Raw genomic sequence first — 16,733 nt, forward strand, 5'->3', positions numbered from 1 at the left:
TTTATACGGGATTGATTAAGTCCTTGACATCGTGGTTCATCCGATGAGATCATCGTGGAGCATGTGGGAGCCTACATGGGTATCCAGATCCCGCTATTGGTTATTGACCGGAGAGTTGTCTCGGCCATGTCTGCATGACTCCCGAGCCCGTAGGGTCTACACACTTAAGATTCGATGATGCTAGGGTTATAGGGAAAGTATGTATGCGGTTACCGAATGTTGTTCGGAGTCTCGGATGAGATCCCGGACGTCACGAGGAGTTCCGGAATGGTCCGGAGGTAAAGATTGATATATAGGAAGTATGGTTTTGGCCACCGGAAGTGTTCCGGGCATCACCGGTAGTGTACCGGGACCACCGGAGGGGTCCGGGGGTCCACCGGGAGGGGCCACGGGCCTCGGAGGCATACATGGGCCTATAGTGGGAAGGGACCAGCCCCTAGGTGGGCTGGGGCGCCTCCCACCAAGGCCCAAGGCGCCTCCAAGAGGGGAGGGGGGCAAACCCTAGGGCAGATGGGCCCTAAGGCCCACCCCAGGTGCGCCTCCCCCTCTCCCTCTTGTGGCCGCCACCCTAGATGGGATCTAGGGCTGCCGCACCCCTTGGGGTGGGAACCCTAGGTGGGGGCGCAGCCCTCCCTCTCCCCCTATATATAGTGGAGGCAAAGGGGCAGCCCAACACATGATTCAATCTCCCTGTTGGCGCAGCCCTACCCCTCTCCCTCCTCGTCTTTCGTAGTGCTTGGCGAAGCCCTGCTGGAGTCCCGCGCTCCACCACCACCACCACGCCGTCGTGCTGCTGCTGGATGGAGTCTTCCCCAACCTCTCCTTCTCCCCTTGCTGGATCAAGGCGTAGGAGACGTCACCGGGCTGCACGTGTGTTGAACGCGGAGGTGCCGTCCGTTCGGCACTAGGATCATCGGTGATTTGGATCACGACGAGTACGATTCCATCAACCCCGTTCACTTGAACGCTTCCGCTTAGCGATCTACAAGGGTATGTAGATGCACTCTCCTTTCCTCGCTGCTAGATTACTCCATAGATTGATCTTGGTGATGCGTAGAAAATTTTGAATTTCTGCCACGTTACCCAACAACAACATGTCTGATGTCAATGTACAAGTTTTGTCAGGTTGTGATCGAGGTCTTTGGCCCAGAGTACTTGAGGCAGCCAACTGCCGCTGATATAGAGAGATTGTTGGCGACCAACGCAGCTAGAGGCTTTCAGGTATGCTTGGCAGCATAGATTGTATGCACTGGGAGTGGAAGAACTGTCCATTTGCTTGGCAGGGCCAGTACAAGGGGCATGTTAACGGGTGCACTGTCATATTAGAAGCGGTGGCATCACAAGATCTTTGGATATGACATTCTTTCTTCGGCATGGCAGGTTCTCACAAGGATATCAACGTGCTGCAACGTTCTCCGGTCTTTGCGAGGCTTGCAGAAGACCACTCCCCACCTGTCAACTTTGAGATCAACGGCCACCATTACAATAAGGGATACTATCTAGCAGATGATATATATCCTCAGTGGTCAACTTTTATGAAGACAATCTCGAAACCCCAAGGTGAGAAGAGAAAGAGATTTGCCCAAATGCAAGAGAGTGTTAGAAAGGATGTGGAACGTGCTTTTGGTGTGCTTCAATCCCGGTGGGGTATCGTTCGAAACCCTGCACTGTCATGGGATGAAAGGAAGCTTTGAGAGGTGATGACTGCTTGTGTGATCATGCACAACATGATCGTCGAGGACGAGCGTGATGAGAGTATCTTCGACCAAGGATTTGATTATCAAGGTAAAAATATTGAGCCCCTGCATCAAGACCCGACCACATTTGAACAGTTTGCCCAATTTCACCGTGAGATGCGTGATTGGCACACTCATGTGAATCTTCAAAATGACTTGGTTGAGCACGTGTGGGATCACGTTGGCAACCAATAGATGTATTTGTTCATTTTATATTCAGTCAACACAATTTTAATTGGGTTGTAAAACTATTTTAATTTTCATACAAATATTTGGGTTCGAAACTAGTTTTAATGTAAATTTGGGCAATTCTTGGCCGTGACGGACAGGATGGGGTAAAAGGATGCGGCCGCGCGCTGGGCGCACGGCCACCGCATCCCAGGACAGGCCCGGACACGACCCAAAATTCCTATTCAAAGGGACAAAAACAGGACAAAACGGACGTCCGTTTGGGATCGCGCGGTGAAGTTGGCCTTATATCTTGATACTTTGCCGGCTACCGGAATAAAGGTGCGCGCAGCTAACGTACCATAATTCTGGTCGCTGATTTCTGGCCGCCATCACTTCGTACATCTTCCACGGTACATCAGCGAGTGACGGAAAGGGTTTTGGTACATGCATTGCATGTATGCAGATTTTGGCATCGTACACGCAGCAGGTTCAACGGATCTATCCTCATCCTTGGTGCGCAAACCAGGGATAAGCAGCTGGCCCCTCGACTTCTCCCGTCGACTCGACGGACGACGGGCCCTCCGGGCCTGGCAAGCGAAATGAGACGGGCAAAGACAAATGCAGAAGGACAGGTCATGTTTTAGCCGCACGGTGCATGCAGCGCTGCTGCTGCCCATACCGGTGGCCACGCACGTGCGTGCCACCGTCGCAAGGCCCCGTGTGCCCACGTCCACATGCGTGCGTGGCTTCGAAAGTCGCGTGTCGCGTGGGCTCTCTCGTGTTTGTGCGTCGGGGAGCCTGCTGCCAAAGCTTTGTCAAGGCCTGCACGGGGTTCGAGCCGTGTCACGTCGGCCTCGGGTCCAAGCCCGAGAAGCGGAACATGGCTGGGAAGGAAGTGCGCGGTCGCGAGCTTTGGCCACGTACAGCAGCATGTCCGGCTTCTCGTAGCGAGCGAGCGAACGGTTGCAGGACGAGGCGACCGAGCGATGGCATGCCAGGTGCGCATAAAGAACGAGCGGTGGCATGCCGTCCGGATGACCGGATTCGGTTCCCGAGTAGCTAATGACGTGGACCAACGAGTGCCTTGCGAGTGACATTTCAAAACAGTTTTTAAAACTTCTGCAGTACCCAATTCTTTTAGGCAGTTTACGATAGGTCCGGCTTTGATTTTATTTTTTTGACTAATACATACTCCTTGTCCGCACGTAAGTTGGGGGTAGCTACCAAACGTGCACTCTCCAACCCTCCACACGGTAATGGTCCGATCCACTCGAGGTGTTCAGTGTCTTTTGGAATGTTCTAGATCCAAGACTCAAAAAAGGAAGGTTCTAGAACCTTCCCTCGACCATTTATTTTCTATTTTCCTATTGTCGGTCTTATTCTCGTGTTTACATTTTTGGTTTAATGTTTTCTTTCTATTTTTGAAATTCACATATTTTTATTAATTCATGAATGTTCAATAAATCCAGGAATATTTCTAAAATTTGTGGTTTTTGTAAAAGACAATCAGAAGTCTTTAAAATTTAGAATATTCAAAAAATCTTGAACATTTTTTAAACGTCAGAGCATCTTTGAAATTTACCAAAATTTTAAAATAATTCTTGAAAAATTTATAAATCCAGGACGTTTAGTAAAATTTTGGCAGTAGACGACCCTTTTATGCAGTTTAGGGAAAAAGTAGGTCTGGTCTTCCTTTTATTTTCGAAATTTTTCTAGAATTCGTGATTTATTTAAAAAATTGAGAAACATTTTTGAAAATTTATGATTTTAGTAAAACTTTAGAATGTTCTAAAAATTCATGAACATTTTTAGAAGTTCAGAGCATCTTTAAAATTTACCAACATTTTTTAGATAATTCTTGAAAATTTTACTTTTTATGAATATTTTAAAAAACTAGTACATTTTTTAGAAAAAAAATGTCAGTAGCCGACTCTTCAATGCAGTTTATTAGGGAAGAAGTGACTAGGTCCGGTTTCCTTTTTGTTTTTGGAGGAAGCAAGAACATTTTTAGAAGTTCAGAGCATCTTTAAAATTTACCAATATTTTTTAAATAAGTCTTGAGAATTTTACTTTTTATGAATATTTTTAAAAACTAGGACATTTTTTAGAAAAAAATGTCAGTAGCCGACTCTTCAATGCAGTTTATTAGGGAAGAAGTGACTAGGTCCGGTTTCCTTTTTGTTTTTGGAGGAAGCAAGAACATTTTTAGAAGTTCAGAGCATCTTTAAAATTTACCAATATTTTTTAAATAAGTCTTGAGAATTTTACTTTTTATGAATATTTTTAAAAACTAGGACATTTTTTAGAAAAAATTGTCAGTAGCCGACTCTTCAATGCAGTTTATTAGGGAAGAAGTGACTAGGTCCGGTTTCCTTTTTGTTTTTGGAGGAAGCAAGAACATTTTTAGAAGTTCAGAGCGTCTTTAAAATTTACCAATATTTTTTAAATAATTCTTGAAAATTTTACTTTTTATGAATATTTTAAAAAAACTATGACATTTTTTAGAAAAAATTTGTCAGTAGCCGACTCTTCAATGCAGTTTATTAGGGAAGAAGTGACTAGGTCCGGTTTCCTTTTTGTTTTTGGAGGAAGCAAAAACATTTTTAGAAGTTCAGAGCATCTTTAAAATTTACCAATATTTTTTAAATAATTCTTGAAAATTTTACTTTTTATGAATATTTTAAAAAAACTATGACATTTTTTAGAAAAAATTTGTCAGTAGCCGACTCTTCAATGCAGTTTATTAGGGAAGAAGTGACTAGGTCCGGTTTCCTTTTTGTTTTTGGAGGAAGCAAAAACATTTTGTGACCAGAGTGGGATTTGAACCCACGCCCTTTCGGACCAGAGCCTTAATCTGGCGCCTTAGACCAACTCGGCCATCTGATCGTATGTGCGAATTTTAACCTTGCTTCTTATAAGTCTTGAAGTTTACTAACCACAGTTTGCAAAAGAAGCTTCTTTTGGTCCTTGGCTCCTTGCAGGCCTTCTGTTATGTCTACTCTTACATAAACCAACTTGTAATGGCTTGGCTGATGTACCTGCTCTCCACCCCTTCCTGTGGGTGGTTAGGCAGTGGCTTACTCTGATTTGGTCATAAGCAATGTCTCAAACGTTGCTTACATTCGCCCTAGGCGCCTGCTGATGCTTTTGATGAGCTAAAGCCTATTTAGCTGGTCATAGCGCAGCTAGATATAATTTAGGCGCTTTGGGTCATGTCTGCCTTTTGCTGCTTTCCCTTTTATGTTTCAGTATTGGGTTATTTGTAGAAGACGATATTCTTTACCATTCTTTTTACTAGCCACATTACATATATACTCCCTCCGTTTCTAAATATAAGACATTTTGGCAGTTCAAATGTTCTTGCATTTGGACATAGAGAGAGTATACATCAAGCAATCACAAATGTTTCAACCTTTTCTCCGGTCGCAATCATATATTTCAGAGCTAAAACCAACACAGACCACCCCATTTTTTCTCCTTGAGATCATTAAGCCAAAGACACAAGCATCTAGTCCAGAGGTCAGCACACCGAAGTTCTTCTAATAAATAAAATTATTTTTAGGAGAATAAATAAACTAAAAGCCATCCAGCCAGCCACCATCCGAGATTTTCGCCAGGAAATAACCAGGTTAGCAATGGCGATTCTTCACAGAAGTCCGCAAGCAGTGCACTATTTATTGCTTTATATGATACTGATCAGTTCCTTTGCTTGCTGGTCTACGCTACAGAATATATAGACCTTTTCATGTGCATCACTATCACCAAATTCCTGCAAATAAAGGTGGGAAACATGGTGAGAACTCAGAGCTTTCTTAATCAATCAGCAATAAAAAATTGCTTATCAAAAGAAGTAACATAACACTTAGCAAGCAAACATTAAACTAGGTGCTCGTGCAGTGCTTCGAAGATACAGATCAATAGTTTAGTACTGTCACCATATCTTGATGGGCTAAATTGCTTGCTAACATCTACTACCTCATTTTTGATCAATTTGAACTGCTAAAACGTCTTGTATTTAGGAAAAGAGGTAGTAGTTTTTTGATATTCGGAAACAAAATGTGATACATTGAGAAATACCAGTTCACATTCAAATGCAAGAACATAGAATCCAGATAGTGAAGTCCAGATTTGAGAGGAGATAGCAGATATTCCTTGTGCGAACATCACAAAAATTTAACTAAAATTTACTGATCAGATCATTCTGCTAAAGAAAACATGATACAGATCAAAGAAAGATATTTGACATACTTAGGAGGGTACAGTTGCTCCAAAATGTTATATAAGCGCAGAAACTGCAATAGTGTATCAAATATCCAAAAAGTACATGTGGAGGTGATCACACAACAATGATTATCTGGTAAGAAGTATTTCTAAAGGAATTTCTAGAATTGTACCGACAGTTCTGCCGGACACGGGAACACCGCTGAGATATCAGATATCTCAAACATTCTGTCTTCCTAATTTAAAATTTGCTTTGCTTAGAAGTATATCAGTATATGTGACTTGGGGAAGCAACAAGAGACAACACCTACACGTCTAGAAGACTAGCAACCATGGAAGCTTAGACAATGACCTTTTCCCTTTCTTTTAGAAAAGACTGCAGAAAACTTGGACCTCTGAAATGTGGGCGGTTAAGCTCAATAACAGAGTGGTAATTTATAAATCAGTATGACCTGACTTGGTCTGGATCATATAGACACGGTTCACCCACTGGAATTACTACTTACAAATACGGAGCACAAGAGTTATGTATTATATCACACATCTAGAATTCACCGCAACTTGACATACGGAGAAATTTCATTCACCGCAAAATCTTGTACGGTATTGTGCAAAAAGAGGCCATGAGACAGAACAAATCGATGAGCCAAACAATAATTTATATCAAACTGAGTCGTTCATAGTGTCTACAAGGAGCATCTCTTATGTACATTGCAACCACAACATGATCAAAGAGCACATGGCTATAACTTATCATATCCATACCTTACACACTCTTCATCATCGATCCTTGGCTCTCAGTTGGGATGCCGGATGATCCTTTGCAGCACGACGGTCCTTGCTCGGCGGATGTCTCGGCTACACCGGTCAGCCTGCTCCCCGAGGTCCTCGACGCTCTTCATGAAGGCCTCCAGCTTCTTCTTGATCTCCTCCACCCCGAACTTGACCGCCTCCTCGTCCCGCTCCGCGAAATCCACGCAGTCGATCATTGAGCCGATCTCCATCTCCACCCGGTTGATGAGCACCCTGATGTTGTCCAGATCCTTGATGGCGATGAACGTGCCGACCTGCATTGCGCTCACCACCTCCTTCTGCCCACGGACGGCGTCCTGGTACCCTTTGAGCAGCGAGTCGATCCACTTCCCCATGGACCCTATCGGAATCGCAGCCGCCGCGGCCAATGCCGCTGCGACGGGCGGCGCGGCGATGGCCGCGGCGACCACCGAGCAGATGAGCACCGCCGCGAAGGTGCTCGCGAATATGACGCTCGACACCCGGCGCCACGCCTTGATGGTCTTGATCTTCTTGTCCAGCCGGTGCTTGCGCTGCTGCAGCTTCTCCAGCATGGCCAGCTGCTGCCGGTACACGGCCTGGAAGGCCTCGAAGAACTCGTCGGTGAAGGGGTCCCCGGCCGCCTTGAACTGGCGCAGCTCGTGCAGCGTGCGCGCGTACCGGGCGGCGGGCGCGGCGGCGGCGGCGTCGTTGTCGTCCTCGTCGTCGAAGCGCTGGAGCGCGACGTGGAGGAGGAGCTGCGAGTCGCGGGCGCGCTTGAGGCACTTGTCGAGCGCGGTGCAGAAGTCGAGGGTGTGGAGGCTGCTCTCGAAGTAGTCCTCCACGAGGTCGAACAGCTCGGGGCTCTTCCAGATGTCCTTCTTGCAGTCGAGGATGACCTTGACCACCTCCTGGTTCATGTCCAGGAGGCAGCCGGTGACCTCGCGGAGGGAGTCGAGCGACATGGAGCGCACCTCGACCCCCACCGCCAGCGTGGAGATGGCGCGGCTGGTGCGGCGCTGCAGCGTGGAGTCGAAGGTGCGCACCTCCGGGTCGTGCCGGCACGCCGCCTCGTACGAGCTGAGCTCCTCCGCCGCGGCGGCGTGCGGCAGCCCCGACTCCGACGAGGTCGTCGGCCGGTGGGGCCTGCTGCCGCCGGCGCTGCTGCTGCTGGAGTTCCCCATTGCCGGAGGCGAAGACGGCCGGTGGCACCCGCAAATCAGACCCAGGATGGACGGACGGACTTTCACCGGATTTCGAGGAATCAGCAGCAGATCAGGAGCACGACGCGTCCCAGGACCGAATCGAGGAGCGCCTCAGCAAGCAGGACGGATCAGACCGGCGAGCATTGGCAGGAGCCCACAGAATCCTTGCAAGAAAATCCGGGAGCCGGAGAAGCGGATTCGAGCGGGGACGAGAGAGAGAGAGAGGGAGAAGCTGCGAGCTTTATCGGCGGGGCGGCGCGGCGCGTCGGAGCGAGCGGTCAAGAAAGCGAGGTCTCGGGGGAGATCGAAGATGAATGGGAATGAATGCAGGGAGGGAGGGGGGTCGGGGGTGGTTTTGTGGAGTGTGGTTGTTGTCAGGTGTGGGGATGGCTTGTACGCATGACGAACGGACGGGGGACGGAGGTGGAGGTGGCGGTGGAGATGGATGGGCAGGCGGCAATGGCCGGCGGCGGAAGCAACCTGATGCTTCTCACTCCATCTCTAGGCGCGTGTGCGTGTGCGGCGGATGTGGTCTGAATCTGATCTGATGATGCAATCGCAGCAGCAGTAGGAGTGGAGTAAACACACGAGCAATTGCGCGTGCGTGTTGCTGCTGGCTGCTGCCCTGATTAGTTTCTGTCTCGGGGAAGCAAGCAACGAAGCAACGCACCACCACACCGCAGCAGCAAAAAGGGAAAAGGCCAAAGTGCCACATCGAGTAATTCGCAAACTGATTTCTTTTCCTTCACAGCATTGCCCACTTTCTGGCTGCATTATCTCGTGTGATTAATTCCATTTTTTTTCTCTCGAATATACCTAATTCTAATTCCATTTTAGCATCCTTAAGCCCTGTTCGGAGAATCTCCACTCCACAACTCCACTTCCAGAGTTGCAGTTGAAAACTGCGGAGCGGCTATTTTCTGACTCCACGGCTCTTGCAATTTCGTGAACCTGGTGAAATTCCAAACAGGCCTTTACTGTATAATTTCTCTTGAAAAATTCAGCTGGCGGATGGGGTTGAAAGCCGTCGGCACTCTCTGTGAAACCAGCTAAACATGTGTGCACAATTGCACATCATATCCACTTGTCGACGAAATGCTTGCAGAATCCCATACTCCATGCGTGCATCATCCGAACCGTGGCCGTTTCCGTTTTTTTTTTGGTTTTCTTTCGTTGTGTGATACCCAAGCTTCAGTTGCTTTTCCATTTCGAAAAGAAGCAAAACTTCAGTTGCCTTTTCTTTTTATATGTCCATCTATCGATCCAGCACCCATCCATGTGTTTTTTTGCTGTGTGTACCTTACACTTCTTACACGTACGTCGACGATGAGGTCTTGATCAGAAATCATTAGCGCAAAAAGGTGTGCTAGTAAATACTTCCTTCGTCCCAAAATATAAGAACATTTTTAGCACTATCATAGTGTCAAAAATGTTCTTATATTCTGAAACAGAAGGAGTAATTAACTTTAATACTGTGTTTACTACTGTATATGGTAAGTCCCTTGAAATTACTGAGATCCAGTGGAAAGATTGAGCAAGAGTGGCTTGGCAAGTGTGAGCAGTGACAGCACAGCACGGCACGGCGGGAGAAGAAAAGCGGCCCGGCCGGACCAAATGGGACGGTCGTGGTCTGGTCTTTGCGGAGAAAATGACCCCTCTTTTCTTGGACAAGGCACGACTACATTTACATTTTCCGGTGCACAGCACAGACGTGTGGTCCCATGCCCATGATGGTCACATGATAGTTGACTCTGGTTGTTTTCAGGCCAGATCTGCTCCGTAAGAGCATCTTCAGCCGTTGAGCCCTTTAAAAGACATTTTTTTCGTCTTTCAAGGGACTGCCAGCGAAACTTTTGGCCTGAGGGTGAAAAAGTTACCAGTTGTGTTCACCCGAAGCCGTGCCCAGGCCGCGCCCGCCACAGGCCACAGCCGGCCCGACCTCGCCGCCGAGCTCGAGCAGAGTAGCATGAGCGCAAGCCGGCGGAGCAGAGGACGAAGGACCGGTGCAGCGCCAACGAGATGATGGTCGTGCTCTCATAGTGCAGCGGCGTGTTCCTGGACCCGATGGCCGTGCTCTCGCAGTGCCGCGATGCAGGACAACGTGGACTATAAATTGCAGAGCCCTCTGCCGCTCTCTCCATCGTCCTCTGCCGCCCTTTGCCGCTCTCTTCATCTCTCCATCACCCTCTGCCGTCGACACGTCACCACCGCGCCACCATGCCGCCTCGCCGTCGGGGAGGTACGGGCTAACGCGGCGTCCGCGTGTGTCCGTCCGGCACCTACTCCGCCGAGATTCGGCCGGGCGGCGGCATGCGGCTCCGTCTCGGAACCTTCGACACCGCGTAGGAGGGCGCCCGCGCGTACGACGCTGCGGCGTGGCGCCTCCTGCAGTCCCGTCAGGACATGAACTTCGCCGACGTGGCGACGCGGGAGCGGGCACAGGAGTTGGCGCCTTTCCCGCGGTTTTTCACCGACGAGGATCGTCGCAAGTACCGGAGGCGGGAGCATCGTCTCAGGCTGGCCGAGATGGACGAGCAAGCCATGGCGCTGTGGAGCCATCGCTTCCCGGAAGACACCAACTAGGAATAGTTCTTTGCCCAGAGGAGGGCGAAGAGGAGGGAGGAGCGAGCCGACTATCGCGAGGACAAGCGAACGCGGAAGGCGGTCGCTAAATACAACGAAGCGCTAGGAGATGCGTCCTCCTGGAACTCCGGCGACGAGCGGTTCCTTGACGCCTACGCTCCGACGTAGGAGGAGGACATCACCGAGACAGAGTCCGAGTCGGACGAGTAGTAGTAGTAGGAGAACTATCTACGAAACCAATTTATATATCGAATCGTAGTAGGAAAAAATTGATGAAATATAGCGCGCCTGCTGGAGCGGCGTGGGCATGCTTTAATTTGCGGCGGCCGCTAGATTCAGCGCATCGCCGCGCGCAAAAGCTGACTAACCCGGCGCTGTATTCTGACTTTTAGCGCGCGGCACGTTGCGCGGCTGTTGAAAATGCTCTTAACTATTACCGTGTGTGTCGACTCCAGCCGCTTAATTGCTACCGTGTGTGTTGACACGGCGCGCCATCTGAAGCTCTCACATCGCTGCTAAGCAAACCGAATCTATCCGCGCCGCGTCCTACAGCCAGCCAAGCACGTTGTAGGGCATCTCTACTTCTAATGCAGCAGTTGGTAGTCTCGCTTTCAGATTTTTTTGTCCCACCTTTCATGTTTTTTTGGTACCTCCTCCCACCTTCACTAATTTTTTTGTAGATTTTTTTCTTCCCCTCCTGCCACTTCATCGATTTATTTCCGCGTCATCCTCTCACACAACGAAAGAAATCTGAACAGATCAGAACTTTCTATACTGGCGCAAGTTATTTAGTAATGTAGAATCAATCACGAACAATCTCTAAAAATCAAATCTAAATTAATTAACCTTACCTTAAATCAATCAAACACGTTAATTAGAAAACAAATATTTGATTTTCAGAAAAATCGCTCAATCACATTAACCTTATCCTAACTCATGGATGATAATCAATTTCCAAATAAAGGAAACAATACAATGAGGGAGCAGTAAATAAACTCCCTTTCTTATGACATGTATATGATATTCCCTCCCCTCTCCGTTGTCGAGCTTTCTTGATTCTCGAGGCCGATGCTTGGGCTGCATCACTGGGTCACGACGGTGCCGGAGGACGAGGACGGCGAGGCCGGGTGCCGCGGCCGGTGAAGGGGGCGAAGAAGGGCGGCTTCCCTGGCCGTGGCCGTGGCCGTGGCCCTGTGAGTTGGTGCGGTGGAAGCGGCACTTGAAGGACCCGGCGTGGGTAGCCGGCGCGCAGACGCACTTGGAAGCGGGCCCGTGGCCCGTGCCGGATGGCGCCGACGCCGACCCGGTCCACCTCCTCCGAGTATTCTTGGAGCTGTGACTGGTCGATTTACATGAAATTAATTCCCTCAGTTGTGGTGGCAAATATAATACACATAATTAATATTATTATGCACTGGCGTGTGTGTAAAATAGATGAATTATGGTCCCGTACCTAATAAGATGGATATTTGTGTGTTAGAGAGAGAGAGGGGGAGAGGGGAGAGAGAGTGAGGAAGAGGGAGAGAGTGTGTGTGTGAGGATTTGATGGTAAAAAAGGTCGTCAATGTCACTTGATATGTATGAGAATATTAATATTGAACTCTTAAAATTAATGTGGCCCCGTTGCAACGCACGGGCGTTCTTCTAATGTACAATATTTGATAAGATAGTCTTATCTTAAGTCTTGCATGTAATTTAGAAATGACAAAAATAAATGTCTACAATGGGTCATATCTTAGCTTTATCTTTAATAATTAGTTATTCCTAAAAATATAGCGAAACATATTATGTTAAGAGATCATCTTTTATCTTTTCTTATGTGTTTTTTCTCCTTCACTTCATCATTTGTTCTACGTGACACTTTTAAGATAGCATCATTGTACATGCCCGTACATATGTGTTGAGTGGTGGCATGCCGACCGACCGATCTATCTCATCTCTTTGCACGTCTATCCAGCTGGAGCTGGAGGGGGGTTGTGTCCCAACTTTCGGTTTCATGGATCAGACACGCTCGCTTAACCGTTTTCCGTTGCTTGCCTTGCCTTGCCACCGCATCCTTTCCCCGGCTCAAGTCGGATCACGGCAGATCGCTTCGCCGGCACAGGACCGGTCGCCTTCCTGCGTCGTGCGTGTGTGCGCGTGGCCGCACGTCCTCCCAAGGGGCAACGGAGCAAGCAAAGCGTCATCTTATAAGCATTGTTAGGCTAGTTATAGTAAGAGTAATTTAGCGAGTAACATAACGCATTTCAATTTTTTTTGCTTATATGGCAAGTAGTTAATGAGAAATAGTAACATAATATGTTACTGTAACATAGCATTTCTCAATACAAGATGAGTCTACAAACTAATAAATGAAGCCGTCTATGACACTCTATAATGTTACTTTATACTATAAAGGTAGTAACTTAGACTAATATCATATGCATGACACTAGTCTAAGTTACTCCCCAATATGAGCAGCCTTATATTGCTTGGAAAGAATGAACTGATCAGCATGAGCTTGATCGATTAAGCATGCGTGCGGGCCGTGTGCCGTTTCGGAAAATAAATTACTAGTCAACGCTGTGGCAGGTGGTGCATGGAACGAGATCCTCTAACATCACGAGGGGATGTCAAAGAAGCTACGGTATCCTGACATCCCTTCTTCAAATCCATATGATTTAGGCTAAAATGATTTGAATTAATTTGTAAATTACAAAAAATACATGCAAACAAAATTATGATGCAATAAAATCAATTTCAGATTTACTTTATATGAACAATAACTTTCTACAGTATATATTGCTGCAGTAGTTGTGACGTCTTTTCTCTGTTTTGCATTGGATTTGTACTATAGCTTCGTGACATCCTTTCGTGATGCTAGAGGATCCGTTCCCGTGGTGCGTGGTGGACGATGGTAACGGCTGTACCAATCAGGCAATCATGAACACGCGTTTTTTATAGGTTGATGATAACAGAGGGAAACCCAGCAATCGTGCGTGTGATTATGGACCCATGTTGCCGTTGCTCCTGCGATTATGTCTCAGAAATTGTTCTCCTTTTCTCATCGTTACAACTTCGAGAACCTGAATCCAATTCATGGAATGGTAGCGTTATGTTACGGGAACAAATGGCATAGTACGTACCCAGTCCCTAGGCACGCGCGTGATTGCAGAGCAGATAGGCTTGGACTTGGAAGCAACGGAATACTCGCGCATACACAAGCGCTTATATACACGCACATATACATACGCAAGCGCTCATATACACGTGCATACACTCATTTTTGTAAATGCATACACGCACACCCTATCCTTATGAGTACCTCCGAAAGACTAAGCCGACATATTATCTTAAGATTTACGAAGTCACTGTAGGCGCCTCGTCGTCGACGGAAACGTCTCCTCCCATTGAATGTACATCGCCGGAAATCCTGAAATAAATTCAGAAATAAATGCGAGTATCAGGATTTGAACTCTGATGGGTTAGGAATACCACAGTCCCTCTAACCATTCAACCATAGGTTGGTTCGTGAAGCAACGGAATCTATCCGCGCCGCGGCGCACAGCCAGCCGAACACGAAGTACGTACGTGTTGAGCGATGGCATGCCGACCGATCGATCCATCTATCTCTCTCTCTCTCTGCACGCCTATCCAGCTGGAGCTGAGGAGGTTGTCTGCCAACTTTCGGTCCGGGCGTGCTCGTCTCGTTCCATGGATCATCAGACGCGTTCCGCTCGCTTAACCATTTTCAGTTGCTTGCCTTGCCTTGCCACCGCATCCTTTCCCCGACTCGGATCGGATCACGGGAGATGGCTTCTTCGCCGGCACAGGATCGGTCGCCTTCTTCGCTCCTGTCGTCTATGTGTGTTGTGTGGCCGCACGTCTTCCCAAGGAGCAACGGAGCAAGCAAAGCGTTGTTGTTGTTGCGCGGAAACAAGGAGCCGATGAGCATGAAAATGAATTAGTGCACGTTTGTGTTTGCCAACGAGCCGACGTGCGTGCGTGCATGCATGCATGTTTGACGCTTTGGTTGACACAGGTCAGGTGGTGCGTGGATGATTGTAACGGCCTGTACGTACCCATCCATCAAAGCAATCATGAACACGCGTTTTTCTTTCTTGGTTTATACAGTACGTAATAAGAAGAGCGGGGTTAGGTTATGGACGGATATTGCCATTGCTCGTGTGATTATGGCTCATAAACTGTTCCCTTTCTCTCATCGTTGCAACTTCGAGAATGTGGGTCCAATTCATGGAGTGGTACTAGTAGTGTTATGCTAGGCAGGCTGTTTAGCAGCGATGAAGGAGCCATGCATGTCTCGACGAGATTACGGGAACAGATGCATGCCATCCGAAGCAAAGTATGTACGTTCGTAGTTTCATCTCTTTATGAACAGCAGTCTATTACACTGACGCTGCCATATCGAGCTTCTCTGTCCTCTACTCAGAGCTCTCCTATTCGCTCCTCTCGACGCTGAAGCTCTTCCCCTTGATCTTCTTGCCCACGTCCTACTACACTAGAGTCGTTTCCGGCGTCGCTCAACTCGGCTTACTCTCTGTCGTCCTCCTGCTGCACTGACGCTGCAATGGCGCGCACACTGCTTTCTTGTGTCCTCTGCCTTCGTGCACACTGCAGTTCGCCGCACCGCCGACGGGGTTGATCATCTTGGCCTCCTCTCTCTCGCCCTACTACACTGGAGTCGTTCCCGGCGTCGATCATCTCGGCCTCCTCTCTCGTCCACTGCACTGACGATACCATGTCGCGAGCACTGCATTCTCCTTCTCCGTCCACTGTCTTTGCGTGAGCACCGCAACTAGTTCGCCGACGGGGTCGCTCGTCCGCCGCGACCACTATCCACCGCAGTCGCCATGGTCCGACGCACACTGCATTTCTTCTCCCCCTTCCTCTGCTAGCTCTTAACCCTATGTGCTAAGTGCAAGTGCTAGCTCTTAATCATACCTCATGCGGGCAACCAAACATCGTGTAGTTGCATGTGCCGAGACAATGCAGGTAACCAAACAACATGCCAAAGTTAATCCTCTAATGCAGGAAGTTCATATGCAGTCAACTAAACTATTCGTAAATGTCGCATATGAGGCTGTTTTTTTAAAGGCAGGCTGGATTGAGATGTGTATGCAAGGCGAGCACTCTTCAAGACTACAACCAAACACGCCCTATAGGCACGCGCGTGATTGCAGAGCAGATAAGGCTTGGACTCGATCGGCCGGTGACGACCTTTGCCGTTCGCCGACAAGCGATTGGATCCAAATCGGTCACGCATTGAGGGAGGAGTGCGGACTGCAGAGTGCTATCGTGCGGGAGAGGGACAGCACGTACCCAAACTGACGACACATTCTCCTCGTACCGAAATTCAGTTAATCAAACAAGGTGAAATAAACAAGCCAGTTCCAGAAACTGAAAAAGATCAGCACTGCACCACGAGGATATAGGCTTTGGACCTGGATCAGTGGATCGTATTACAGGTTTCTTGCTGTAACTTGTGGGTTTCGCTGAAATGATGATAATCATACTTTCAGCTAATGCGATGTTTTTTATTAGAAACCAGCAACTGCACTGCTTATATTCATTAAAATTAAAAAGAGATAGAGTTTGAAACATACTCCCTCCGTAAACTAATATAAAAGCGTTTAAAATATTAAAATAATGTTCTAAACGCTTTTTATATTAGTTTATAGAGGAAGTACTATTTGTTATTGCGTCTAGAACGGTTTATTGATCTGTCCCTACAAAAGTAAGACTACACATATGAGTAATTCTTTTATGAGGGTCACCCACGGGATGGATTGATGGCATATGATTGGTTAGGAGATAGGGCCCACCAACGAAATTCAAATGGGGAGGAGGGGGGGGGGGGTGGATAGCTTTCTGCCCCGTAAGGCCGTAAGGGGATTTTTGATGCCTTGATCGAGCTAGTAGATTAGTCCTCGTAGGGGCAACGTTTGGATGGACAACGGCGCTTCTTCTTCGAATCAGTCTTTCGGACTCCGGTTCTCATCAAGTTCGTTCGTTGGGACACATTAGATGAAGCTTCGGCGTAGATTTC

General features: G+C 47.9%; 1 protein-coding gene and 1 non-coding gene across 2 annotated transcripts; both read right to left on the reverse strand.

The window, feature by feature from the left end:
- Positions 1–4,712: 4,712 nt before the first annotated feature.
- TRNAL-AAG lies at positions 4,713–4,793 on the reverse strand. Its single transcript has one exon. It is a non-coding gene; the product is annotated as a tRNA-Leu (tRNA).
- Positions 4,794–5,301: 508 nt separating this feature from the next.
- Positions 5,302–8,743, reverse strand: LOC119284766 (UPF0496 protein 1). Its single transcript, XM_037563931.1, has 2 exons — positions 6,894–8,743; positions 5,302–5,676 (listed from the first exon to the last, which is right to left on the reverse strand). The coding sequence occupies exon 1, from the start codon at positions 8,081–8,083 to the stop codon at positions 6,926–6,928; it is 1,158 nt and encodes a 385-aa protein (XP_037419828.1). The 5' UTR covers positions 8,084–8,743; the 3' UTR covers positions 5,302–5,676; positions 6,894–6,925.
- Positions 8,744–16,733: the final 7,990 nt, after the last annotated feature.

The sequence above is a fragment of the Triticum dicoccoides genome, chromosome 4A (assembly GCF_002162155.2).
Source record: "Triticum dicoccoides isolate Atlit2015 ecotype Zavitan chromosome 4A, WEW_v2.0, whole genome shotgun sequence".
Taxonomy (NCBI): Eukaryota; Viridiplantae; Streptophyta; class Magnoliopsida; order Poales; family Poaceae; genus Triticum; species Triticum dicoccoides.